We start from the raw sequence: 27,384 nt of genomic DNA, 5'->3' as shown, positions 1-27,384 counted from the left end.
CTGGAATTGCTAGAGCTGGAAACCCTATACTATATCTAAATTAGTATAGTGTGATAAAATACCATTGGATCGTTGGTGATGATGACCTAATATCTATCCTATACACGTTTTCATAGGTCTTACTTCAGACTAGCTGCAGTCTGGTTTTCTGGACTAGGCACCCATGAAAGGTTGGAGCACAGTAGATACATTCCAGACGTGTGTGTATCTTTTTACTTTCATCCAGCAGAACACAAATTTACATGCTTTGAGATTGCTCTGCGAAGTTGAGTGTCTTAAATAGGGAATAATAGGAGATTTGATTCAGAAGTGCTGTCATGATGTGAACTACAATGTTAATGCCAATGCACATCTATGAGACAAGCTCACAGAGCAAGAGCATGAAGCCAAGCTTTTCCAAGGAAGCACCCTGCTCACTGAGGTATTCCAGAACTTATCTCAATTTCCATTCAAAAGCTCCAAGGGCTTCAAATGTCATTCCAATACAAGAGAGGAACAACTGGTGGAACTTCTATATTTTCGTAAGAGAATTCTCATTTCTCTGGACAGCCTAGCTGTTATTGCTATATCAGCATTAATACCAAATACCAGGGAAGATCGAAAACCAATGTTTCCAACTCTTTAAAAAGTCTCCATTTTTATTAAAACGGCAGTCTTGAAGGCATGCGATTATGTAAGAATCTTGGGTTTCATTTCAAGAAAAATAACAATTTCTTCCCCATGCAGAGAAAAACTTCAAAATGTGTTCCCTAAAAGAACAAAAGCCAGAAGGCAAACGAGAAGAAATTAAACTGAATTATTTTGAAGACTATCTCAGCATTTTCAAGGCAAACTCATGAATTTGATGGAGAAATTATTCTTTTTTGGACTATTTGTCGTCTCAGTAATAATAAGATTCCCCCCAGGGTTTTAACTCCACTTCCTTCACACGTTAAAAAACTACTACATGTCTGGCCTTGGCTTGTTAGTTAGAATTAGCTAGCATGCTCTTGACATTGTACAAGGCAAAGGCTGTTGCCTCCCAGGCAAAGGGCATAAGGCCTTTGTCCAACCCATCCACACTGCAGCAGGGACAACTTGAATCCTTGCAAAGCTGTCATGCTGGAGTTGCCTGAGGTGTGGCAGGGCTCACACTAAGCCTGTGCCTGAATATCTGCTTGCATGTATTCAATACAGGCAATAAAGAAAGTCTCAGCATGTTCTTAGACTTAGAGCCACACTTGACTGACAAACATGCCCCAAGGGGCCTTGTCTCCACTAGCAGAGCCTCTGAATTGGTACTGGCACATAAATAATCAGACTTGCTTGTCCCTGGTTTTCTTGCTAAAGAGGGTGGTGGGTTTTGCCATGAAGCGATACATCTGATTTAAGAATAATTAATACATTTCATATCTGCAATCATCAAGCAGAACAGCTTCCAACTAATGCCAATTTGATGCAGAATTTCAATAAGTTTCTTATCATTTGCCTTATGCGAGGGAAAACTTCCTGTAACGCCAGTTCTGAGTTGCACCCTCACTTACACAGGATACAAAAAACAATCCCAGCAGCCATAACATGCAAGTAAAAGGAAAGCTATGAAGGACTTTCATATGTCGGGCTGTACTGGGTTAAGGATACAGTATTCCCCAGATTATATGCAACATATAAATTCCACTTACCAAAGCTTTTCCTTCATTATTACCTTCTGGATAGTGTGGGTTAAGCTGGAAAAGAAAAGAAGTCAAATACTATCTCGATAGCTTTTAGACATTTCAGAACTTGGGGGGAGAGGGGTTGGTTCAGTCCTCTATTGTGTATCCACCATGCAAAAGGACAGTGGAGTCTTTAGAAGCAGTATGAGAATGAGAGTATACAAATTACCGATTCAATTTCTGACTGACTTAACTGGCTATATCCTCACTTCAAAGAAGTGCATCTTGCAATCAAGCTTGTTAACTCAAGAGAGGAATCTCAAATACCCAAAACCAAAAAGAATGATGGAGAAAGCACAGATAGTTACTAATCTAAACACAGCAAGTTACAGTCACCCACACACATACACACACAACCACTTCCAGGATATATTGAGATAAAAACTAACATGTTTAATGTCTATTGAAATTTTACAGGAAGGCAGTGAACTAAGAATAAACACATCTTTGAAACAGGAATGGCGATGCCACTATAGACAAGTGTTTAATTACCCTGTGATTCTGTTTAACCATTATCGATAGGGATAATATTTTCTATATCATACCAGGATTATCAAGCATTAATAAATAACTATAGTAGTATGAGAAGCTTGGATGAAAGACACTATAAGTGTAATGCATTACTATTTAACAGTGTTTAATTTTATTTTACTTTTGACAAGGGAAATATGTAGACTAGAAGATGAGGGATTATGTAGGCAGATATATATTCAAATAAACAAACACACATACACCCACACAATGGCTGCACATAAAACCTTTCAAGATTTGACTTACATAATGAAACAATTTTGCCTCAGTGTTTGCCATATTCCCAAACATAGGATATGTCTTCAAAGCATTGAAAATGCTGAAGTGAAATTATTAGTTATATAAGGTAATTCAGTTTTTGAGCAACGACAGCATGTATACATCATACAGATAAGTACAGTAATTTTCTTGGCTTGAATTTGGCATTACCAGTATGGAAGAGCCAGAAGTGAATTGCACAGGGCAAGCTGAATGAATCTCTGTAAAACTTTTCATTACCACACCATCATACATGTAACCTTACAGAAACAAATATTGTAAAAGCATTTTTATTAAGTTTATAAGGTTTTTATTAATACTGTTTCATTTATACCCCATTTACCCCAAAAGCCCAGCTCCTCTCCACATCATGAGCCTGAAGAAAGGAAGAAAGCTTTTTTACATATTCTTAAAATTGCTGAAAATAACTTCCCTCTGTGTCATGACTTGATGTGTTAACACAGAAATTGCCAAAGGTTTAGTCTCCTGTCTTCATTTCAGTATTTGCATTAGCCACTGTGTTACCCTCAGAAATCTAATTTAGAGAGCCTGCTTTCCTCCCTGCACTGACACCTATCCCGAATTTTGCATTTTGCTCCTCTGTGACATTCTCACACAGTCAGTCTTCTAGCTCCAACTCCCACCTACTTCTGTTATAAAGCAACAGGAATGGGAGATGAACAGTGAACAACAGACAACTAGAAGATCTACATATATGCATACGTGTATATATACATCTATATGTAACTGTTTTCCCATAGTTTTGGTTTCTTCATAAGTTGTCACACTTTCAGCATTACCTTTGCTCACCTGACACCTTAGAATAATTCTAGTTGCCCATTCTAACATCCAAGCTCAGCTCTCTACCTTTGGTCCTCCATCAAGAACAGAAGAATTATCAGGCAGTGCCCCTTAGTCACAGCCACACACAGCAGCCTTTCAGCACAGCTGCAGAGAAGGTACAGAAAGGCTAAATTTGATCCTACCTTCAGATTCTGCAGGTATTAAGTAAGCGAAAAGTCTGGGTCATCTCAGGTTTGTCACTAGACTCAGCACAAAGAACCATGCAATGAGGACTAGATCTTCAAATGGAATAAATCTATGACGTTTCATTGAAGGGCCCAAGTGAATACAGTCTACCCAGTATGAATTGGGCCCTGAATTCTGCTATTCTTCAACTGTTTGCTTTCAACATAATGATGCTTTAAAAAAAATACAGCAACAACAGAAGAAACTAGGAAAATCTCTCTCCCACGCCACTTCTTGCCTACTTTAAAAATTACTAAACAGATTGCCCTCCAATTTCCAAAATAGTTCACTTGTGGACAAAGGCTGAGGGAGACAGAAGACTCAAATGAAAAATAAAGTGCATCCTTAATGATTTTTTTTTGCCCCACTATAATAAAAACAATAAAACTAAAAAGATGTTGTTCAGAGAAAGTTTTGAGATGCTGACGTTCAACAGTAAACACGACGGAATGCAGTTTTAGGGCTGACGTTTGTGGCCCCATTTTTAGCTGTGCTGAGTAGCTGCCACTTTCATTTTCATTTCAGCTGAGGTTGTTGGTGCTAGCACCCCTGAAAATCAGACTATTAGCTATTATCCCATACTATATTCTCCAGGTAGAGGGACATAAATCAGGTAGTGTTGTGTGTCATAACCTGTTCCGAGTCCTTTCCAATAACCAAATACAGCAGAATGAGCTAAGGACACGGTGACAGTCTTAAGAGTCCAAAATCTGTTGCTTTTTCTGATTTATGTAAGATCACCACTATGTTCTTCAATAAGCCTCCAAAACAAAAGAATCCTTGAAAATAACTACTTTAATTTTTTTCCCTTGTTGCTGATGAAATCAAACAAAATTCTTTGCAGGTGTTTAGAAAGTAAGAACACTACGCTAAAATGGGCGTCACTTAAGCTCAACCATCTTCAAGCCTTTTTTGTGTCATTGGATGCGTTGAAGTTGCAACGTTACTGAAGTGCAGCTAAAACACAGTACTGTACCTTTCCGTAAAATGCCACTGGAAGGTGCAGTCAATACACAGCAAGAACATGATGCATTGTAAACTGCAGAGCTCAAGCAAGCATGATTGCGTAAATCATTATTGAAATAGCTTCATTATGTGGGGTTTGGGGTTTTGGTTTGGTTTGGTTTTTGGGGTGTTTTGGTTTGTTTGTTTGTTTGCTTTTAGAGTGTATCTCCAACAGCTTCTTTTCCCATGCAGAATAATCCAGAAATCTTAATGCTCCACTGCTTGTTTTTCAACAAACTTAGGTAGACCCATTTTTTACCTTCCCACAGATGGGAGAGAAAAAGGTATTACAAAATGAGAGTTCAGCTTCCTCATGGCTGAAAACTAAATATCATCAAAGATCTTGAAACTCATTTCACGTTATGGGACGCTCATGAGACTCACTATAATATCCCAACACTCGCCCGTTGCGTAGGGCCACATAACCTAACCACCTGAGTAAACGGCAATCGCTATATGGCGGTAAGGAGGTGCAATCTACACCGAGTAACGCAGACTGCATTACTAGAGAATAACTAGCGAAGGGCAGAGAAGAATTCACATCAGTGAAGCTGTGAACTGGTCGCCTGGTAGTAGTTGTCCTCCATCCTTCATGCCACTGCTACATAGAAGGCCAGCTCTATTGTGGGGAATTTGCAGCTGGGCAAGGCTAAAGTAATCAGCTCTCAAGCTTCAATGACAATGATTTATGACACCACAACACTTCATCTTCTTCAGTTGCTTATACAAGTGAACCAAGAACCACCTCTACAGATCCTCCAGCCTACATAAAATCTCCTACACTCCAGAAAATGGAGATACCACATCAATTTTTCTTTCACATCACAGCACCATGGAAGACATTATGGTTTCACACACACAGGCTAAATGTTAACACACTAAGAGTGCACTGTTAAGTGACTTAGGTGCTGCATAAGCTCTTCCTCAAGTGAAGGCCCTATTAACAGGTAAGTGGCACTGTAACCGCAAATGCAATTTGCACAATATAGTTCACAGGAAGTATCTGGGACCTCAACTTGTCTTGGACTCAACATACTGGGGAGAAGAGGGCTTGGAAGCAGCCTAGCAAACTCGTCAGCAAACAAGGACAGTCAGTGCCCTGAAAAGGCCGCCACCACCACCACCACACAAGATCCTGTTTTTACACGCTAAAATCGACTATTTTGGCATTTATAGAAAGATTTGCAACTACAGAGAAGACAACACATTCTTTAAGTCGAAACAGAACTTGCATTTACTTGCACACTTTAAGAAGCCAAATTCCCAACCCACGATCTACACAGGGTATCTGCAAGAGCCTGAGGGTTCAGGTTCAGCATTGCAGGTCGTGCTCCTAGGTGAAAATTTCATTTTCAGCCTTTGTACATAGTGGCATGTAAAAAGAGTAGATGTATGAATGCATACACATACCAATATACTCGTACTGTGGGAGCACCAGAAGCCCCCAGTAGAGAATATGTGTGACAAACATAATAGAAGCCAGCTTTTACAGGTGGAAAACTGAGGTATAAACAGAGTCTTTAACCATTTCTGGTTAAAATTATTTGCAAGGGCAAGGAAATTTATTCCTGAATTTTTGCCTAATGCCTTCATAATGTGATCACGCTCCTGTAGAGTTGGCACAGTAGGAAGACAACCTTTACCTATGTGTGTTTGTGGGTTACTTCTGGTATGTGGTGCTCAGAGAATGCAAGTGCCCTGCTAATCCTGAGAGGTATCCTGTTAGATCGAGTGCCAGAAGTCCCAGGCTCTGTCACCTCTACTAATGACGTTCCTACTGATTAAAGTTAGTCAAAGTTATATGTTATAAAGTTTTCAACACATCAGACTTCAACACTGCATAATTTCCTGAGGTTCTACTATCGACCAGAACAACTTCTCACGAATACGTTATTCCCGGCTTTAATTTTATTTTTGCATCTTCACATAGTAAGATACACTTTACAGTCCATCAACTGAATTATAAACCCCAGGCCATAGTGTGGACAGTTTGGCATTTCACCTTTATACTGAATGCTGCTTTCCTAGACAGAGGAATGCACAGGAAGCACCCAAACAGGCTATTTCTGGACACTTTTAATTAAGGAGAGGGAACAGTTTGGGGAAAGAAACACCCATGCTGATTTTAATCAAGTTTTGTTGACTAGGTAAAGGATATTTAAAACATCTAGTCAGGGAAAGAATAAGATTGCCAAATTTCAGCTAAATGAGCATTTTAACAACTTGGTTAAAGTCCACATTTATAAAGCAAACCCTGACAGACAAAGAATAAAAGGACCTAACTCAACACATGTAAACAGTTGCCATTTCATTGATAACCAGCCTGTTAACACATAGCCTGTTACCCAATCAACAAGGGCAAGTGTTTCAGAAAAAAGAGAAAGCCACCATAAGAAAAAAAATCCACTTCTCAAATCTTTCATCTTCATTAGGCTTGCTTTGTTCTTTGTTAATGTCATACTGATTAGCTTTCAATAAATCTAAAGGACTTCTGCACAATTTCAAAGACTTCAGTGGTATTCAAAGGACTTTAACTGTCTTATTAACTTGCTGGAGAAAGACTGGCTATGACTCTACCTCGATAAATCCCATTCAACACTGCCACAGCATTGACAAAGTTCCTCATAATCATCATCCGAGGAAAGTTTAAAAATCTTAAAAGGCCTTTTATTTCAGGATTGTATTTTGCTGCTGTTTTGCTTATGAGCCATGTCTTGGCAGATGAAATGAGTTTCCAGGGAGCACTGGGAGAGCTGAATCTTTTTGTCTGCTTCAGGCCCCCTGTGCAGCACAAGCAGAGTGAAGTGGGCAGGGACAGCCATCCCGCATCGGGGAACTACCTGCTAGTCAAAAACTTGGATGAGAATCAGCTCTGACATCTTCCCGTCCCAATTATTCACCCTCATCTTAAGAAGAAGGGATAGTTCATCTCGATGGCATTTTTAGCTGCTGTATAAGCAATGGCAGGCCAGTGCCTTGGTACGCCTAAGTCACCACTGATTTAAAGGTCTCACATCAGCGGCATAAGCTGGAGCTACCGCAACATGTAGCTCTACATTAGGCCAGGAGAGACTGGTAACTGGGAAATCCCTTTGCTTCTACTGTGATCAAGGGCAAAGAACCTGACCACCCACTGACACCTGGTGCTCAGTCCCACACAGCCATATCCCATTCTGCAGAAGAAGTCAAAAGAATGAAAAATGTCCAAGACATCCTTTAGTCTAACCTGAATGCTGGGCCATAACCTCAGTATGAGCTTCAGCAGCTCCATGCCAACATGTGCTATATGAAAAAGCATCACTTCAAGCATTATGTACTAAATATTAATATCCCATACGCCTTTCAGTGGTTCTCCCAGAAATAACTAGGGATGACTGAATTAGACATTACTGAAATTTCTACCATTAAAAAAAAACAAAAACAAAAACAAAAAACCCACCACAATTTAAAAAAAAAAAAACCACACCAAGGGAAGCCTTCTAAACCTCCACCCACCATCAAAAATAAAGAAAAAGAGACACAAATCTAATTGAATAAAAGCTTCTTAAATAATCTTGAAATAATAAGCACTAAAAAAATGCACTAAAGTACAGACTACATGTCTACATTTGCTGTTTTGGAACACATCAAAATGCAATACCAGCAGACAGTGTATTTTTAATAACAGAAGCACTCTTTATGATGACTAAATGACAATAAATGCTGCATTAATGGCTTTACACCTCCCTTCCTCTTAAAGCTCATAGGTATACAAACACGGCTCAAATGTAGCCAGCTTCAGACAGAACCGAAAAAGCCTAGCTACACACAGGCTTACAGATCACTGCTGCAAAACTGGCTAGGGGAAAAAATCCTTCCTCTGAGATCCAGATTTCTGAAGTTATTTGCACACCGACAGATGCATATGTTCCTAACATCCAAAGTCAAGACAAGTCAAGTCAAGAAATTTAGCTGCACTCCCAAGATTCTTAAAAACCCTGGAAAATCTAGCCTGGGGTTTTGCTGGACGGATGGCTTCTAAATCTGTCACTTTAAAAAGCCACATACGATTCTGCGGAACAGGTCAGACTGGCTCTGTAAATCAGTAATCCATCCTCCTCCTCCTCTAGTCTTTGGATCTCTTCCATCTCTTCATGCATAGCTGTAAATTATCTTTCACTCCTTATAGAGCTTTAAAATGAAACCACACTCACCCTATGAGACAGTGAAAAACAGAAATAAGGTTCACAGTGCCGAGTTCATCCTGGCACCTTGGCAAGCCCTTTTTCTTACAAAAACCTTTAATCACAGAGTCCAACAGATCGAAACTAATCAGAATGCTGTATTAACATTTAACGAAGAGACTGGAAAAAAATTACTCAAATGGAAGATTTTGAAGCAACCTCCAGGTAAGGAGGTCCTGCAGTATCAACAGATTAAATGTTTAAGCAGATGAGTGAAGGCCTTGGTGGATGCTGCCACCTCCTGGTACCTTCTCCAGTTTGCAGACTGTTATCCTTGAGCAAAAGGTACGTTGTCATCTTAAACAAGGCCACTTTTATCCATTTATTTGCCTTACTACTTCCAAAGGCAGAAGGAACCACAGAGCATTTACCACTAATGCTTTCCTCCTCTGCATGAGCTGTATGATCAGTGAATTAATGAAATTTTCTGCAAAGGCTTGCTTCCATGTCACCCTAAAAAATACCACTGGCAAACAGTGGTCCCTTTTTCCTTCCTGAATACGAAAGATCTCTGTCAGTAGTCCAATTTCCAAAAACTGGGTATCAAAAGGCCTAAATTAGGCCTAAATGATGGCCTTGGAATATCTAATCTCAGTTGCCTTAATAAAACATCCTATGCAGTACTCCATTTTCCACAGCAGCTTCATAAGGTGAAAGAAAAATAAGTCCATAAAACTACAGAGAAAGTTTCTCCAGGGCTCCAAGGGGTTAAACCCAGTTTATAGCCTCAAGTTTAAGAACCGATTTCCCTTTTACAATTTTTGTTTAATCTTAGCTAATGCTGAGGATACTATTACTCATACAAATGTGTAATCTTTCTTAAAATCTCATTAAATGCTTTGTTTTCTATTCTTGTGGCAGCAAGTTCCACTTCTTTACCATGTCCTATTCAGAAGGCAGGAGGATTATTTTCTATCAATTTTAACTTGAACATGCACTTAGCTGTCTTCACAATGATCCAAATCAAGTGATTACTACAACAGGATTAAGTTTATTATGCACAGTATGGCTCTGTCCACCCGGATAAACACATATTAAAATGATATATATATAATATGGCAGGCTAATATTTTTAATACTGACACATAGCAGAAATCCATTTAAACGAATGTAAACCAAGATTAACAGCAGTTCTCAGTATAAAATGAATGATGTACATAAGCTTCTCTGAAAAGAAACTTGGGCAATTTTGACAGAAAAGTAGAGTGAGATAATATGGGAAGAAATTATTCAGGAATGACGAGAGAAAGATGAGTAACTTTTACTGACCACTGATTCAAGCGTTCTCAGCAAGTGGTTTACACCACCACAAGATGAAATTCTGCTGACAGTCCCATAAGGCAAGACCTCTGATGCTGACTTCAGCAGTTCCTGTTAACCACCCCCAACACCACTTGTGCCCCCATGCCTTAACATGACCCATGAGGTCAATATCCGAGACACCCTTGACCCCCGAGCACATAAATGCACATGTTCCACTGACTTCAAAGACAAGGCTACTCCCAAGAGCTTTACTGAACGAGGGCCTTTATATGTGGAAAAATTTGGTTTAATGAATGAAGCGCCCTACAAGTCAGAAAAAGTATGTTTGGTTCTGCCATTACCTCTGAGCTCACTGCTCCAACCTATTGCATTGGCCAGCCTGTTCTCACTCTTCTCTTTCATCTAGAACTTCAGGGCACAGATTACCTTCTGGAGCAACACCAGTACACTATGCACTACCTTAGAAACACAGTACTAATTTGAACGCTTGTTTATGACCACAATTTTATAGAATCACAGAAGGTAAACATTAAGGCTGCCATCTTACCTGCATTATCTTAATTCATTAAGTATAGCACAGTTAATTCATCATTAAGGACAATTACCTCACCAGATTTACTGACATATGTTGGCCAAGGTATCTAGTAACTCTAGTTTAATCTATTCAGCTAAGTAAAACAGAATCATCACAGATTTTTCCTTACAAATTCTGCACTGATTATGTACATGTTCACAATGTTTCACAAGCAATGTACTGTGGCTTATCTATCGTCAACTGCAGTATCCGAGACTAGCACGTGATTTGATATTTGCATATATATTTTGTGATTTTTTTTTTTAGCAATATCCATCTCACCTGAGAAGTTTAATATGACATGACACGCTTCCCCTGCATTTCTTGTGTGTGTGTATATGTATACATGGGCACACATGTTTCTGTTTAACACCGTCATACAATAAATGTTAACAGTTTCCGTACAGATTACCCAGTTTAGAAATCACAGAACTGGAGCTGCTATACACATGGAGAACAATATTAAAGGTGCACGTTTTGGTTCAGCACAATCGATACACTGATATTCAGTTCAAAGAGACTTTTATCCTGGTGATTAGAATATTGAAAAGATTAGGTGTGTTCACGAGAAAGGCACAGCTGTGTGGTCCCAACCTGCAGCATTTGGAAGGCTGTTCAAGTAAATTGCAGCTTGCTCCCACACTCAGACAAATAGATTTGGGTACAATCTGTGTGTTGCACATGCACTGAAGAGCATTTACAAAAAAATTTGGGAAAGTCTTTGTTACTTTGAAGCATTCAATTTTTGCCTAACCTTATAGCCTCTCTTCATAAATATAAAAATTCAGAATAACTTCGGTCATTTTGCTGTAACCAGGGCTAAAAAAAGCATCTTCCACAGAACTTTTTCTAAAAGACTGCTGACTCTGTGAAGATGAGAATAAAACTTAGCAGCCTGGATCTTAGCTGGTGGCTTAGTGTCTAAATCTCCTGCTAAGGATCTGGCTCAGCTCTTTCGGGTGAAATCAAGCCCTTTTGACACTAACGGCAGAACTCCCACTGTCTCCAAAGAGGAGAATTTCTCTTTCCAATTTTTCAGCTCAGTATTTGGTTCCACTTTTTTATGATTTCGGTGCTTTGGGAATATCTGATCCAGTGGCTTCAGGTTTCCAAATGCTGGACATTTAGGAGACATTACCACTTATGTAGATTTCCAGTGTCCGAAGTCTTACCACCAAACATAAAACCCTTTCTTCAGCATAACCTTTCTGTACCTTAAGTAACTGTCTGAGTATACATGCATCTGATGTGTCAGTCCATGTCCTTGGGTTGTGCACAGTAGTAGCAGAATGAGAACGCAGCTATTAGCAATTAGCAAATGTCTTCCACTGGGTCTCCTTTAGCAGTGGGTCTTTCAGGGTGTCTCACCTTCAGCCCATAGTCTCGCAGTAGGGTCTAGGTTGCTTTATGGTATTAGTTGTCTTAAGGAACTTCAAAGCATATTAATGAAAATTAGCTTAAGTAATGCCAAGTGGAAAGATGATTAAAGAAAATGGTACTACTTGAGACTGTGTCAGAAGTATCAGAGGACCCTTAGTCTTTCGAAGGTAACAAAAGCTGGACAACTATCATTCTTAGGAACATGGAATTCAGGATTTACACATCCTGACATCATTCTCTCAAGTTTATAAGAATTAGATTTACAAGTACTCACCTATATGTTCCATTTACTGAACAACTGTATTGCCTCACTTTTTTTTAACTAACTTACTGTAGTATTGAAACACCTTTAAGTTTAATAGGTTTAAATTCCTGAATTCTCTAGGGCAAGTGTCTTGACCTTTCTTAGTCCCCAGATCATCCCCTGACCTTAACAAGCTGCAGTGGCATCCCTTCACTGCATGGCTCAGACCCACTGAGTCACAAATCAGGCTGACCGGTTACATCTGGCACAGGAAGCCTCAGAGAAAAAGAGAAGGCACAGCACTGCTCACACAAGGTACAAGCCTAACTGCAGAGGAGCAAAAGGAGACACCCAGGTGACGGACACTTCTGCTCATTGTCTGAGACTTGACCCATGCAAGATTCCACTGCAGAAGTCTCCATGGTACACACCAAGCTAATTTACAGAAGGATGAAGTTAAGAAAATATGGTTATAAACAGTGATTAATTCTGATTTACAATAGCTCAAACTGTGACAGAAACCGTATCATGAGCCAACAACAGAACGCTTAAAAGATTCGTGAATTTTGTTTATGCATTTGTACTTATTATTCCACTCTTGATATCTTTATCACAGAGGCTTAAACAAAATCAGGTCATGGCAATGTGTGACACTGTTGATAATCCATAGCATGAGTAATCTTCCTTTGCTGCAAGAGCACAGATAAGTGTTCCATAAGCTTTGCCCAATTGATTTAAAGTTAGCTCGTGCACATTAGGTGTCTGTCTGCCTGTTCATAAATCTTTGATGTGTATGTCTGGCTGGTGTGTTGTGCCCAACATGTGAACTGTGTAAAATACAGTTCACAGGTTTTTATTACAGCGGTACTTTCAGTATCTCCACCAGTGGGTATTTTACACTTCATAGATACTGTAGCTAATGCTGCTCTCCAGTCACAGCATATCACCTCTGTTCAACTCAAACGCTCTTCCAGCTCTCACTCTACTGTGCCAATTGTACTCTCCATATTACGAGTCTTCCTGATGGGTATTTCCTTTCCAGAGCTAGACCTGAGTTTAGGTCCAACATTCAGTGAAGTGATACCTCTTTACCTGAAGGTTTTTCTCCTGAAAATCCCTGAGCAGATGAGGTATGGTGGGAGAAGGAAACCCATCAGTCAGAGCGCTTGATGCCTTTCCTGACTCTCCATCAGCCTAGCTAGTCTGAATAAAATCTTTCTACTAGGAGCATCTCTCACTGCAAGCAAAGAAAAAGGAACCGTCTCTTAGGTGGGAGTCCTGGTTGTTTGTTGAAAATTAGCCATTATTAGCCAATATTAACTACACAATAAAGCCAGTTGGCTTCAGCCAAGCCCAAGTATTGGTGCAGCATGGGGGCAGCAGTGTAGAGCAGACCACGTGAGGCATGTTGGCCCACTGCCTCTAAAGGGATGGTGCTCTTTGCCACTCAGGCCTATCAGGTTTCTATCTTACACTGTGAGCTACACAAAACCAATGAAACGCTCCAAATTACATTCAGTCTTAGATGGAAAATAATATCAGTATCTGTCCTGGTGGTCTACTGTTTATTTTCACACTAGTTTGACATAATTAGAAACAAGTAAAGGTTTGATAGCTCCTGTTTGCTCTTACTCTGAGATCAGTGCAGGCTGTGACAGGAGCTGGAGAGTAAAAGTAGCACCCTGGGAATACTAAGGACTTGTCTGCATACAGAAGTTGTACTGCTGTAAACGTAACTCAATCCAGTTAGAGCAAGTCTTTTTTCAAGGATTCCCTAACATATAGTGATTTATACTGGCTCTTGTAGTTGTAAATTTTCACGCTCATGCTTGCAAGCATAAGTCAAAGAGGCAATCTTGCACAGACTTAACTAAACCAGTGGGGGAAAAAAATGCTTTTCATTCCATTGACATAACTTGGACGCAGACCAGTTCTAATATGGGTTAGATATGACTGTAAAAGTTCACAGCTTCTTGCAACCAGGGGAAAATCCAAGGCTCTCCCATTTCATAAACTTGGTATGACAGGCACAAGATTTCCTCAGACCTTTCTTACCCAATTTTTTTCTTTTAGTCAAAAGGCAAGAGTGCAGCAGCAGAACACTGCAGCATGCTATGACCACTATGCACTGTCATGACACCAACAGTCATGACAAGTTTGTCCTTCCCCAAGTTTCTACAGAACACAGAGATGCCTTGGACCACATGCTGGCTGGCTGAGATCAACACACTGAAATCAGCACCACAGAAACATTTTTTCAAGAAGTCTAGAGCCTGCAGGGGAAATAAAAAGGAATGACAGCTCCTGAATCCGAGCAGTTTAGAGTATCTGTTCTAGTGCCTGCTTCTCTGATCAAGCTGAATGATTCACCTTGCGTTCAGTTCCACTCCAAAAGCTTTAATCTGTGTATGGCTGCCTGAGCCAGCAAAGAATATTTGACTGACCCCAACATTACTTCCCAAATCAAGGATAAAGAAAAGCAGAGGGATAAATGAATCCAAGGATTTTCAGTGTAAATATGGTGGATATTTAACAGTGGTGTTTGACCTAGCTGCCATTACAACAAACAGCAGATTCAAGATTCAACAGCACAGTTGAAATTAAGGTTATATGTTGTCTTGAACCCACCTACTAGTGTCCTGTAGTTCAGAAAATTTTCTTTGCAACCGTTGGATACAGCCATACAGCATGACACAGCAGTGCACATCCAATCCTCCCCGTTCAGACCTGATGTGAGATCTTTTCAGAGACCTACATCATGGACCTACCTGCTATGGCATTTCTGAATTAGCAGGACATGTAAAGTACTTGGTTAGGCAGCACACAAACACTTGTTTAATTGACATGCTTACCTCTGCAGCTAAATAGTTGCCAGTTGCCAAATGCTTAAATCTAAACAAGCTATTCCACTGTCCTGCTCCTCCCCGGCAAGGGTCATGATGGACAACCTAAAATGAGAAGTACAGATTTTAATTGTGCTCCTCAAGATCTTATTTAGAACACTGACATTTCTTACAGCTCATTCCAAATAAAAATATGTAAACTACATAATTACAAATAGTCTACCACAGAGGGGAATTCTGTGCTCACACTAAGCCCACCATAGATAACAACTGCTTATATTTAATTTTTTGCCAGGTGCCAGGAAATAATACTCCTATTAGTTTACATGTTTTCATTAATCTACTCCCTGCAAACACAATGAGCCTAATTTTGCTTTGAAGTGACATGGTGCAAACCTGGAGCTCAAGAAAGTAGGCGGAGCTGCTCTACACTTACATAAGTGCTTCTTAAAAGCAAAACTCAAACCCTCTTATATTATTTCACCACTTGTACCAGTAGTATTTTTGACAATACTATGGGCTTCTGATTAGTTTTTGTTCAAGTGATAAAATACCCTATACCATTTGAAATATTCCAGGTTATTTCTTTTTCCCCTTGACTGAGCTGTAGCTAATTTGCTACCTTCAAACATAGCAGTGCCTGTCTCTCTTAAGGTGTGATTTCAAGTAACTACAAGTGCAGTATACTCTATTCCATACAGTCCTTACTCAGACAAAAATCAACCATTTGCCTGAGTGAGGAGCTGTTTTAAATGCACGAAGTTTGTTCAGCACATAAAACTTTTGGATATAGGAGTTATATTACTATAATAGCAAGGGTTTGAGACATACCAGTTTCCAATGTTCCTCAGTTACACGAAAATAAATTTGCTAGTCGTCATCTCAAAATCACCCCCATTCAGTGACAACACCTTTATTCAGCCTAACTTTAGACCAATGTTGATGTGCCTTGTTGCAGAAGAACGGACTCGATCACATTTGTGAGATTTCTTGTCTGTCATGAATTTCAGTCTTCTATATTGCACATGAAGCCAAATATAAACACCCAGAACTCAGGATACATGAGTGTCATTCGATTGGCTTTGATAAAATTACACCATTTATGTCAAGTCTGAATTTGAGTCTTCATCATTTTAGTGCAGGTAAATATAGTAAGAAAACATCCTCTCTCCACACATGCACAGCAATAAAGCATCTCTTCAGCGTTCATCCTACACAAACCACTTCATAAAATAATAGTAGTTATGGAGGTGTATGATGATATCAAGATGCTAAGAATGATTTGTATTGTGGTAAAGTATTTTTACTGAACCCTGACCTTCCAGTCCCACAATATTTATGAAAAGAAAAATATACCTCTATTTCCCACAAGGCTTTAGAACTTGTTGCAGAAGTGGCTGACTGGCGTAATGTAGTACGAAGGAAAATATGTTGTTTCTTCTCATATTCATCACAGGTCAGAAACTTCTCTTGCTCTGCATGAAACAGCCTAACAACATCTCCCTAAATTAATATGAAAAAGGAGTATTATTAAGTGGTAGGCAAAGCCACTATATTCATCCTCTATATCTGTACTAGCTCCAGTGATGTCAACATAACTGATGTGAAGAAAATATTTATTAGTTTCCTATTGCTGGAGCGGGTACCAAGTGCAGAGCATTACAGTCTTGGTACCGAGTCTGGAAATCAAATGAAACAATTCATTCCTGCAGGAGACCCATGCACTTTTGTGGAAACACAACTTGTTTCAGAGCACTGCAATGAATAGTGGGCAACAATTAATCTAAAGGTTATTATTAATTCTAGCTAGCTTTACTAAATTGATTTTTAATTTATAATTTCTCTTAGTATTTAGGGAAAGTGAATAGATTTTTCTAACATCGTATTATCTCATCTCTTCTACTCTGCAACCCGAACCAATGCCCCCTCCCTATTTCTTCTGCTGGCATCATTTTTGATTCCTTCTGCCTCTCCCCAGGGCTTGAAACACTACCCCCAAATGGGTCTACACGGATATACCATTTTCCCTTTCAAATTCTTCCTCAGAAACTGCTGGTACCTTAATACCTACTGAAAAATAGCCAGTTGCCAATGACTTATTAAGGTACAAGTGAGGACAAATTCAATGTGTTCCTTGAAAATCAAAATGTAAGTGATCTTCATACCTGGAGGCATGAAGCTGTGCAATCCCTCAGCATTTAAAGCTACATTGTCTTATTACAGATATTGTCACCTTTCATGCCTCACTGCCTTCTGTAAGCTTGTTATACCTGCTTTTAGCATCTTGGTGTAAATTGAGGTGTCACAGCTCTTCTTTATAGAGCCCTCATCATTCTGGGCTTGCACTTCATATTTTCTCACAGATCCTGAGATCCATGGGAAATCACAGATTTGAAGATTTGATCAGAAATTATCAAAGGGAGAGGAAAGGGGCTGGAAGCTAGCACAATCCAGACAATTTCACTTAGTAAGACAATAACACAAAGGAAAAATTTTCTGGCTGTTGAAGGACCATAGTCAGGGATCCTCAACAGCTCCAGAGAGTCCCCATTTCTTCTTTTATTCACCATGTAACATTTCTTTACAGTCAAATATGGCATGATTTTTCAGATTCAAAAATCAATGAAAAACTCATACTTACTCCTTTCAGTACATCATCTCGATAACTACTGAATTTCATGAACAAAGTTATTTTCCAGCTTGTGTTACAGTTGACAGCATTTACCTTTGGGGGGGGGGGAAAAAACAAACAAACAAACAACAAAACTCACAATTATAGTGTTAAGGGGTGTTCTTTTCTGTTTGAGATTCTTCTAAAAGACCACACCACATCTAGGGTGGCAGGGGGCATGGCTTAGCTACGTATTTGTACAGTTCCTAACATGGGTCCTAAAGCTCTCAGGTGTTAGTAATAATGATGTTGACAGAGAAGATTCAGTAGGCAAAATGCTACTCTGTCTGTTGACAGCCTATCAAACACAACCTCAAGACCTGTTGGAAGAGAACTGACTCCTCCATCAGTGAGAGTTTCAAATACTCAAGCAAACCTCACAAAGCTTTCAGTGCCAGGCAGAACCACGCCAAGAATATTTCATATTGTTTTTTTGAGGCCAAGCTGGAACTAGTATTTAATACCAGCATCTAGCCCATGGTGGGCTCTGGTTGCCAGTAAAGAACAACATACAATACATCTCAGATCAGCAGCTATCCCCCCTCCCTCCACTCAACTCACCTCTTTGCAGCCAGGGTTATCTAGAAGCTCAATGTTGCTGGCATGTAGAGGCTGCCCTGCGTTGACTGGCATGAGAACAACTTTATCTCCCACAACAACCTGGAAGTCAGAAATCAAATGCAATTTAGACCAATGTAATTATCCAATAAAATGATGTAATGTTACATTTTTAGAAAATTACTCAAATGCATGCTCTAGGAATGGCACTCAGTGAATCTATTTGCAAACAACTCACACACCAGCCCTGTTTGCCCGTGCCTCTGCAACTGCTTGGGTTCAAGATTTCACACTAATGAATCCTCATATTCTCAGTAAGCATGTCACCCGGTTCAGAAGAAACTTGAGCTCATGAAACAGATATGAAACTATGAATTCCAAGAGCAGTTCAGTTCATCTAAAAGTTACTTTAACTACTCTTTATCCCATATATGCTTCCAGCCAAAAGGCAGAGAAAGCTTAGAGAATAATCTATAGTCAGACAGCAAGACTTTTCCCTCCCTTGCTGTCAGCCAACCTTCTCCCATCAATGTCTGTGGACCATCTTCTGGCAAATGTCACGACACACTCAGGAGTCCTGCTATTTAGACTGTATGACTATAATCTGGAAAGGAACATAAATAACTGGAAATTCAGAGAGAGGCAAAACACTCTGTTTGTTGCTCCTTAACCGGTGTTTGGAGCTCAGCACAGGCAGCAGCTACATCAGCTGAGAGACCGTCTCTCTACAAAAGCAACTTCTAGCTGACTCCCTGCAAGAAAATTCCCAGGCCCTTGCAATTCTTTAGCTATACAGACAGGGAAAAAACAATAAATGAAAATGTCTTTGACCTAAAAAGTGCTTGAGACGTGCATATGGAGAATTAATTCATACCTGGGGGGAAAACTTTAACAAAAAAAAAAAAAAAATCAATCCACATAGATTGGTTGGCACTGGGTCCTGATTTGCTTATGTTGTTCACAGCAATTTTAAACACACACACACAAAGACAAGTGGCTACATGTAATTTTTGCTATATGAAATGCTGCACAAGCCATGCTTTCTTTTGGAACACAAATAAACAAAAATGCTTTCTGCATTGATCAGCACATTTCCTATGAAAAAGCAGAGCCCAGTTCAGCCTCGTGCAACTTCAATGTGGGTGAATTTGGGCCACTTATTGCAGAGGTGAAGAATAAGGTTGCCTGTTCGCTACAAACACAGCTAAAATAAACAGTAGCAAAAGACAGTGTCATCATGCTCAGACTACACATAGAAATCCTATTTGATCCAAGTAATGAGAGGGAGCTCACTAATGGTACCAAAATAATGACAAGATGCCTTTAGGATACATTACTTATGCAACGCATTCCTGCATGCCATGCTTCACACAGACGTTACTTACAGCCCGTTTTAAGAAGTTATGACCAGACAATTCATTAATCAAAAAACCATCAGGCTTGCATCCTGCAAAGTGGAATCAGGACTTCAAAATTATTTCAAGTACACCAGGACTACAACAACTTAATTAGTAAGAGAACACATCATTGAGCATCTTATTTAAAAAGAAAAAAAAAGAGGGGCAGGAGGAAAGTATCTTTGAATGCAAGCCTGTGACTACCATGGAAGTAACCAGACGAAAAGAGATGTACACAGCTACTCTGCTGTAGGAACACATCTGAGGAAGTACTGTTATGTGGGGTCATGGTTTCTGTTTCAGCCTCCTGCCCTGCTCCAAGTCCACATCAGTAACCTGCTCTCAATGCTGGCCAGCTCTGCCAGCTGCCACAGAAGCAACGAGACATCCTATGTTCTTTTCCTTTCTTCTTTTTCTTCTTGCTTCAAACCTCTATAGGTGGTTGGGAAGGAAGGGATAGAGGCAATTTCACAGCGCTTGTTTCCTATACACTCTCTACTAGCGATGCAGAAAATGAAAGCAAAGAGGGGATCCTGTTCTCTCATACATGGCTGCCTTAGGCAAGCTGCAAGTCTGCTTTTTTGAGGTCCTCCCGTCCCCTACCCAGTTATTTCTGGCTCTAGCATGCCCAAAACACTGGAGGCAGAGCACTCACATGCCCACATGCCAATATTTCTGGCTGTAGAATTGTACTATATGGAGATCACAGAAAGCAGAGCAATGTATTCCCAAGGTTTTGCTCTGCAAAATTAAAATTGACACCAGCTCTTTCTTCTCTTCCTTAGCTACCCTAGGGCACAACCAGGCACAGTATGCTGTAGACTAGCAGTGGTAACAGCTTGACCGGTCTCTGGGACTTCTTCCTTACATATAGGCATGAATTCATTGAAGTTGTATCAGACACACAGCTTTTGAGGATTTCATTCCTGACTCCATTGACATTGCTCTTACCCTTCCGGTCTAAATAAGAAACTTCCAAAGAATAATTAAATCCATAGTGTACCCAATGAAAATTCAACTTCTGAAATCAAGATAAACATACAAGGTTCTTCAGTCTTGGATGTAGCAGAGTCGTTCCTATACAAGGTAATTTCTAAATTCATGCAGTACTACTTGTTCATGTGTTAGTGGAGAGGGTACACTGAGAGTGGGAAGAGCCACAGCGAAAGCTGACTGCATTCCATCTTCTGGGTTGGGGACCAGCACTGGCATCACTTAGAGTGATTCTGTCATTCATATAATCTCAGTAAGCCCACCTGACAGCTACATCTACACCACAATCAGGAAGTAGGAGCAAATACTCCAGTAGAGGTGTATATCACGAAGACTGGCAGTTCCAAACAGTTTTAATATCTGTGAAGATGCAGTAGCAGTGACTTCAGTCTGCACTAACTATCCAAGTAGGTTACCAGGCACACTGAAGGCTCTGCTACTACATATCCATTGCTTTCACGTTGTAACCACACCTGCCAGTGGCACTGCTGACACACTTCAAAGATAGGGAGAATTAATAGAACCTTCCCACAGATGGCTGCGCGTTTCCCAAGTCCAAGACCACCTCCCTCAGCATGCTGCAAAACCAAGCTTTCAAACCACTAAAATGGCAGAAAACTGAAAATGCAATCCACACAGAGCTAATCCTGCTATTGGTGCATATTTTGCTATTCAGTCAAACTGGAAACAGCTCTAGTCTTAATCAGTCATATTAATTAATTAATCAGTCATTGAAGGAAAGCTGGTAGATGCTTAACAGAAGTCTGCATAAAATATGGCAGTTATGCCAATTACTGTGAATTTTCAGCCATATTTTTTCATTACTTTCACTGACTTGCATAACTAATCAGTTGCTAATGAACGTAAGTTAACCTTCCTTCAGAAAAATAATTTTTAAAATATTTCACAAGGCTAAACAACTGTGATGACTTACCAGAGAAGTCACACGCACAACTTCCTATATCACAACTTCCCCAAGACTAAACCACCTTCTCTTTTAGGATATATGGCATATTTGGGTCTACCTTGCCTGGGTTATCTGACACAGTAGCGGTCATCCAAGTAGTAATTCAATACTCACTTCTACTGTTCTAAAGATTTTCTAAAATGTGCTTTCTTACGGAATTCCCTCATTATAGCACAGAAACTGAAAATAAAAACACTCTGAACTTCCCAAATAGAATAAGCGCATGATATACCAAGCTAACTCCATGCACTGAGAGGTCAGAAAAGCATACAAAAAATATAAGTCATTTAAAAGCTAACCTAGTGGGTGGGCAAAGTGGCCCCAGCTTATGTGATATTAGGTGCTTTGTGGGTGAGTCCCCCAGAAACTAGCCTTTTAATGGGCACATCTCTGGGAGTAACTGAGAGGGAAGGAGTGGGTACAAGGCTGGAGCCTCTTTCCATCTGTGAGAGGCAAATGAAGGATTTCCCCCATCGCTTGCTACCCCTGTCCCCTTACAACAGCAGCATAGTGTCTCTAACTGTTGAAGGGGTGGAAATGTTATGAGAAAGCTGCCAAGGGACTAATGTTTAGCACTGGAAGTTTGCAAAGAAAATTATCAGATCTGTTTGGGCCTGGTAGAAAGGAGGAAAGACTTGGATCTTGAGACTTCCCTCTGTAAAATATAATGGCAAGCTCCCAGCTCTGAAAAGCAACACCTGACAACAGAAAATGAGCAGCAGGCACGTTCCAAAGGAGGTCATTCAGTTAGGAGTAAACCTGACAGTTTCCCACACAGCCCTTGTAGCTCAGAGCCTGCCAAATACAGCCCTACAGCGAACAAACTAGGAGAGAGGTCTGCCGAGCAGGACATTACAGCGATTGCTGCAATGATCTACGGACTTCAGATCAGCAAAACCGCTTCCAAACTCTTCTGAGCCCACAATAGTGTGAAATTGAATCAAAAACTCTATAGTACTGAGGATGACTTACAAGGCTTAAGAACATTCTGCTGCTCTCAGCAGTAAGGGCTCACAATGGCTTTGCAGATCACAGTCTAGGAACCCCAGGTCCTCACTCTGGAAAAATGCACTTACTTCCCAGGCATGAGAAGTTAAGAAGATGCCAAACTGATGTTATTCTAAGAAATTAAGCCAAAATCTTAAAGCAATAAGTCACCTTTTTTTTTCTTTCCAAAGAGGGAAAGGAATACCAGGTTAACATCTAATCCACAATGCTTTTCCCCAGCTGAAAAGCCCCAGAGAGCTATTCATGTTTTGCTGCTTTTCTCTGCAACAGGCTTGGGGAGAAGGGGAGCTTTTCACATACCCTTCCAATCACTGCACAGAGCAGGGAAAGACTAAGACTTTAGGGACTTCTGACAGGAACTGGGAATGCAGTCCTTTCCCTCCCCACAACAGATTGCCAAACAGGAGCTGCATGAACCACACTCATCCTGGATTGCATCCAGGGTAACCACAAAGTTAATGAGAGAAAATACAGGAGAAAACAGGCATTCCTGCCTGCAATCCTGAGAGGGCTCTTTCACTGATTACTTCCAAAGGGAGGGTGGCCAAACATTCCCAGCCAGGTCTACAATATAAAACCACACAAGTTCATCATGTGGCCTTCCCAGAGGCAGATCTGAACTTTCCACAGTGGGCACTTAACCAAGTCAGAGCCGACTGAATGAAGAAATTAGTTTTGATCTCATGGCACCACTCTCAGATCTGCAAAGAGCTCTCCTATATATTCTTCCTCTTACCTGTACACAAGACTCCTACCCAGAAAAGACCCACCAGACCATCCAACCCAATTCCAATCATACATACCACTCTCATGTTGAAGGGAGATACAGATTTAAAGAAACCTGATGTATTTCCTAGAGACATTCTCTGCTGACCTCTTGAAATAAACGTTGCCCAGAATATTTTAAAAAAACACTTTAGAAGAAAATTTGTACTGTAATGTAACCTATGACTTATTATCAGCTTTGTAAATCTGCACAGAACGAGTGGACTTAGCAAAGATGCCCCAGGACAGGTCAGCAGATGTTCAGATGAATATGGCCACATTTCAGATTCCAGACCATATAATTTGGTAACAATTTCTAGTTCACATAAAAGCTAATAGTCCCAAGCACTGTTTAAAATGAACTTAATTCATTGTGATTTATGCCAGTAGCAAAGAAGCCATGTGTCTTCTGGAAACTTTCTGCCTTATCCCTTTTATACACTCAGTATTTCCACTTACATTGTCACCTTCACTCCTCAGTTTCCAGAATGGCTGGATATAAAACCAGGATCCCTCATTCCCTGCAGCATCCAGAGACACCCGCATAGCATTCTTCTCTAGCAGAGCTGGCAATCTCTTGTTGACTGTGAGGTACTTGTTACTTTTTATGTGCAGTAGCTGTGAACAAATAATAATTTACAAAAATTAGTACAGCTGTTGCTTTTTCTAGCTTCAGTCAAAAGAGGAGGTGCAGGCTTTCACACTGTAGTGATTTTTCATAACATACGTAAAGACAAAATCACAGTACACTGCATTTTAGGAAAACAGATGTTATATCAGATTGAAAGAAATGTGTCAGCGATCAATTTTACAGCATATACTACACAAGTAGGGCAAGGGTCCATGAATAGCGCTACCTTCACGGATTTCATCCATTACAGGAAAGTTGTACTGCACTTACGAACATAACTTCTGTCTCATTTATATGTCATAAAGTACAAATTACTTCAGTGATTTAAAAGGAGCTGCACAGCACCTCTATAATACGATTTTGAAATAAATCTTGAAAATAAAAGGTACATATTTACATACATATTCCAAAACGCAGCAGCAAAAATTACACATAAAATTTATATTATGACATATTATTTAAACATGAATAGGCAGCACTTCTGGTAGGCTTTAAAAAGGACAGAAAAATACAGTATTGTAAACTTCACCAAGTTGTGTTTACCTGACCCTTGACAATCCACATTACAGTGGTTAGTTTCATTTTCACTGTAACCTTGAAATGAAACAACTGTTTCCTTTCCAGCTCTGAGGAAGGCAGATGGATTTCAATAGGTTTACCTGTATGACATTGCTATATTTTACAATTTCGCCCAACAGCTTTCTGTTCTCGCTTTCGTTCTGCTTCTGTTCCAGTTCTGCTGCATGCTGCAAGAGAATGATTATTTCTTTAAACTCTACAAAATCAGTACCTGTATTCAGCTACTGGAACAGATAGTGTAAAAAGGAAATGGCATCACATTTAAAACACCTCATCCAATCTGCAAGCTTTACTGCACTGAACATATTAGCACCCAAATCCTGCTGCAGCATGATTTTCTGAACTATAATCACCTAGACCCTGTGTGTCACGATTCTAGTTTTTTATTACCCAGAAGAGAAACTCAGTCACAATTTATGGATCACATCTGAGATGCATGCTATTTTAAAAAATTTTCAAGCACAAAAAGTCATTCTAGGTGCTTTATTTCATCCTGAAAGAGGAAAAAGAAGGGCCTATGATTAGCTTCTCCCTGTCACAATACCTTTTAGTTGTTGGGGTTTTAATTGCATACAAATACATTGACTTCACATATAACAAAGCAAAACTAGTAGGTCACACATTGCAAAATCAAGGCTAAGTACAATAGTCTGGGTCAAACACAGCCACAGAACAAACTCTCAGCTCCTAACTCTAATTGCTGTGTAGCCACACACCATGTCCCTTCCTTCCTGTTTTTAACTGGAAGCACCGGCAGCCTCTCCACTATCAAGCAGGTGTGATATGTCCTTGATTTCACTTAGTCTTAAGCATTCAACAACAACATCAGGCCAGCTCTTTTTCAGAGACAGAGGAATTGCTCCATCCACACCGTATTTGATGCAAAATAGAATCTGCCCAATGGTTCAGAGAAGAATCACCTAGACTGAAAGCAGAGACAACTGCAATTCTAACGAATTTCCAGACTAAAGCATTGAAAACATCTCTTTGTCCACCCCTCTGCCTAATTCCTGAAAGGACTTCTAAAATAATAGCATGATTGAAACCAGGGCCCACTCCTGACTTCAACAACTCCATTTTTACTTTATAAAACTTTTGAAAGCAATATTTTGCTTATAGCAAAGGCACAACACTCCACCCAAAGATAAAAACCAGGGCAAGAGCAATCAACGCCAGTCAGGAGGTAGGAGAGCTAAGAAGAATATAAACTTGGTACGGTGACATAATAATACCCATCACAATGGTTCCCAAGACGCTTACTGTTCTTTCTCATTCTGTCGTAATTCTACAGCCTGCAGACTGAGATAAGATTACAAATACAGATGTCTCTTACTTGAAGTTTCTTCAACAGTGCTGCTTCTGTATGGTTTCCTTGTTTGGCTTGCTTGGCTTTCCAGTACTGCTTCTGGGCTGAATATCGGTTCATAGGACACACCTTGAAAAGGCAGTCTGTGGAAGATTGAAAGAAATACTCATAAGTAATGCTGAAAGACACTTCCTTCATTTGTACATATGCTTTGGTTGGTTTTCTTTTTCCAGAAATGGCTGGATACCAGTGTTTAAACATAGTCACCAAACAGCTTGATAGCAATGATACCATAAACATGATGACAAAACATCTGAGTTGAACCTAAACCCCTTGGTGCCCCACATGTGCCCACTCCATGCAACCTCCCTGCAACCTCTGCAAGAGTCCAAGGCTGTGAGCCTGCCATAAGTAAAACTGCCTGCTGCTTTGTTAGCACTCTTTGCTGCAGCACAATGTTACAGATGCACTGTTTGAAGGCATGTGAAATCTTGAAGTGCTGCTTTCTGTATGCCTTACTTCTGGGTGCCCTGCTCTTTCTGGCACTGCTGAAACAAAGGATTGCATGGGCATTCAGCTGCAAGCCACCAAGGAGGTTAACACAGTGTTCGGGTCTACATGAGCCTTCACTAAGACTGATTAAGAAAGAAAACAACCTGCTGGCCACAATCCTTTTAATGCGGCCGAGGATACCATTGGCCTTCTTGGCCACAAGGGCGCATTGCTGGCTTATGGTCAACTTGTTGTCCACCAGCACTCCCAGGTCCTTCTCAACAGAGCCACGTTCCAGTAGTTCAGCCCCCAGCCTGTACTGGTGGATGGGGTTGTTCCTCGCCAGGTGCAGGACCTTGCCCTTGCTCTTGTTGAATTTCATGAGGTTCCCCTCGGCCCAGCTCTCCAGCCTGTCCAGGTCTTACTGGATGGCAGCACAGCCTTCTGGTGTAACAGCCACTCCTCCCAGCTTGGTGTCGTCAGAGAACTTGCTGAGGTTACGCTCTGTCCCATCATCCAGGTCATTGATGAATATGTTGAACAGGACTGGACCCAGCACAGAGCCCTGGGGAACACCACTAGCGACAGGCCTCCATCCAGACTCTGCTCCGTTGATCACAACCCTCTGAAAGGTCTGTCCCAAACTATTAGCCCTCCATATTTAAGTCTCAGATGGCCAAGCACTCTCTGAGAACTAATCCACCCCAGAGGAGAACAACTACTGAAGAATTTCCTCCCTGGTCCATGTCAGTCTCTCAGGAAGGTAGAGATGGGACTGAAGCAACTAGTCCCACCTGACCCCCACCCACCCAGCCGCAGCACAAGCTAGAGCCAGGTAATAGTGATGATGCATCCTACGTAGAAGAGGTTTTGTGACAGGGCTGGATTAAGAAGAAAAAAGTTCCTCTTCTGATCCCACAAGCACATCTTGCAGCACTGACACCCCAGTTTGGCCAGAATCAGCAGCGTCACT

At 40.5% G+C, this 27,384-nt stretch overlaps 1 protein-coding gene across 3 annotated transcripts in view; it reads right to left on the bottom strand.

Moving 5' to 3' along the window:
• ITPR2 (inositol 1,4,5-trisphosphate receptor type 2) overlaps positions 1-27,384 on the bottom strand; it is a 269,515-nt gene that overhangs the window by 197,702 nt on the left and 44,429 nt on the right. For 2 of the 3 annotated variants that reach the window (XM_075113616.1, XM_075113634.1), the window contains 8 exons: positions 25,947-26,062; positions 24,694-24,780; positions 23,863-24,021; positions 18,277-18,375; positions 17,686-17,769; positions 16,401-16,547; positions 15,054-15,149; positions 1,662-1,706 (listed from right to left, as the gene is read on the bottom strand). In XM_075113616.1, the coding sequence (XP_074969717.1) occupies positions 1,662-1,706; positions 15,054-15,149; positions 16,401-16,547; positions 17,686-17,769; positions 18,277-18,375; positions 23,863-24,021; positions 24,694-24,780; positions 25,947-26,062 (833 nt within the window). The remainder of the gene's footprint in view (positions 1-1,661; positions 1,707-15,053; positions 15,150-16,400; positions 16,548-17,685; positions 17,770-18,276; positions 18,376-23,862; positions 24,022-24,693; positions 24,781-25,946; positions 26,063-27,384) is intronic. The other variant, XM_075113625.1, reaches the window with a different exon arrangement.

The sequence above is a fragment of the Phalacrocorax aristotelis genome, chromosome 1 (genome assembly GCF_949628215.1).
Source record: "Phalacrocorax aristotelis chromosome 1, bGulAri2.1, whole genome shotgun sequence".
In the NCBI taxonomy this organism is placed as follows: domain Eukaryota; kingdom Metazoa; phylum Chordata; class Aves; order Suliformes; family Phalacrocoracidae; genus Phalacrocorax; species Phalacrocorax aristotelis.
Note: the sequence above shows the minus strand (reverse complement) of the source record. Positions and strands in the feature narration are given on the sequence as shown.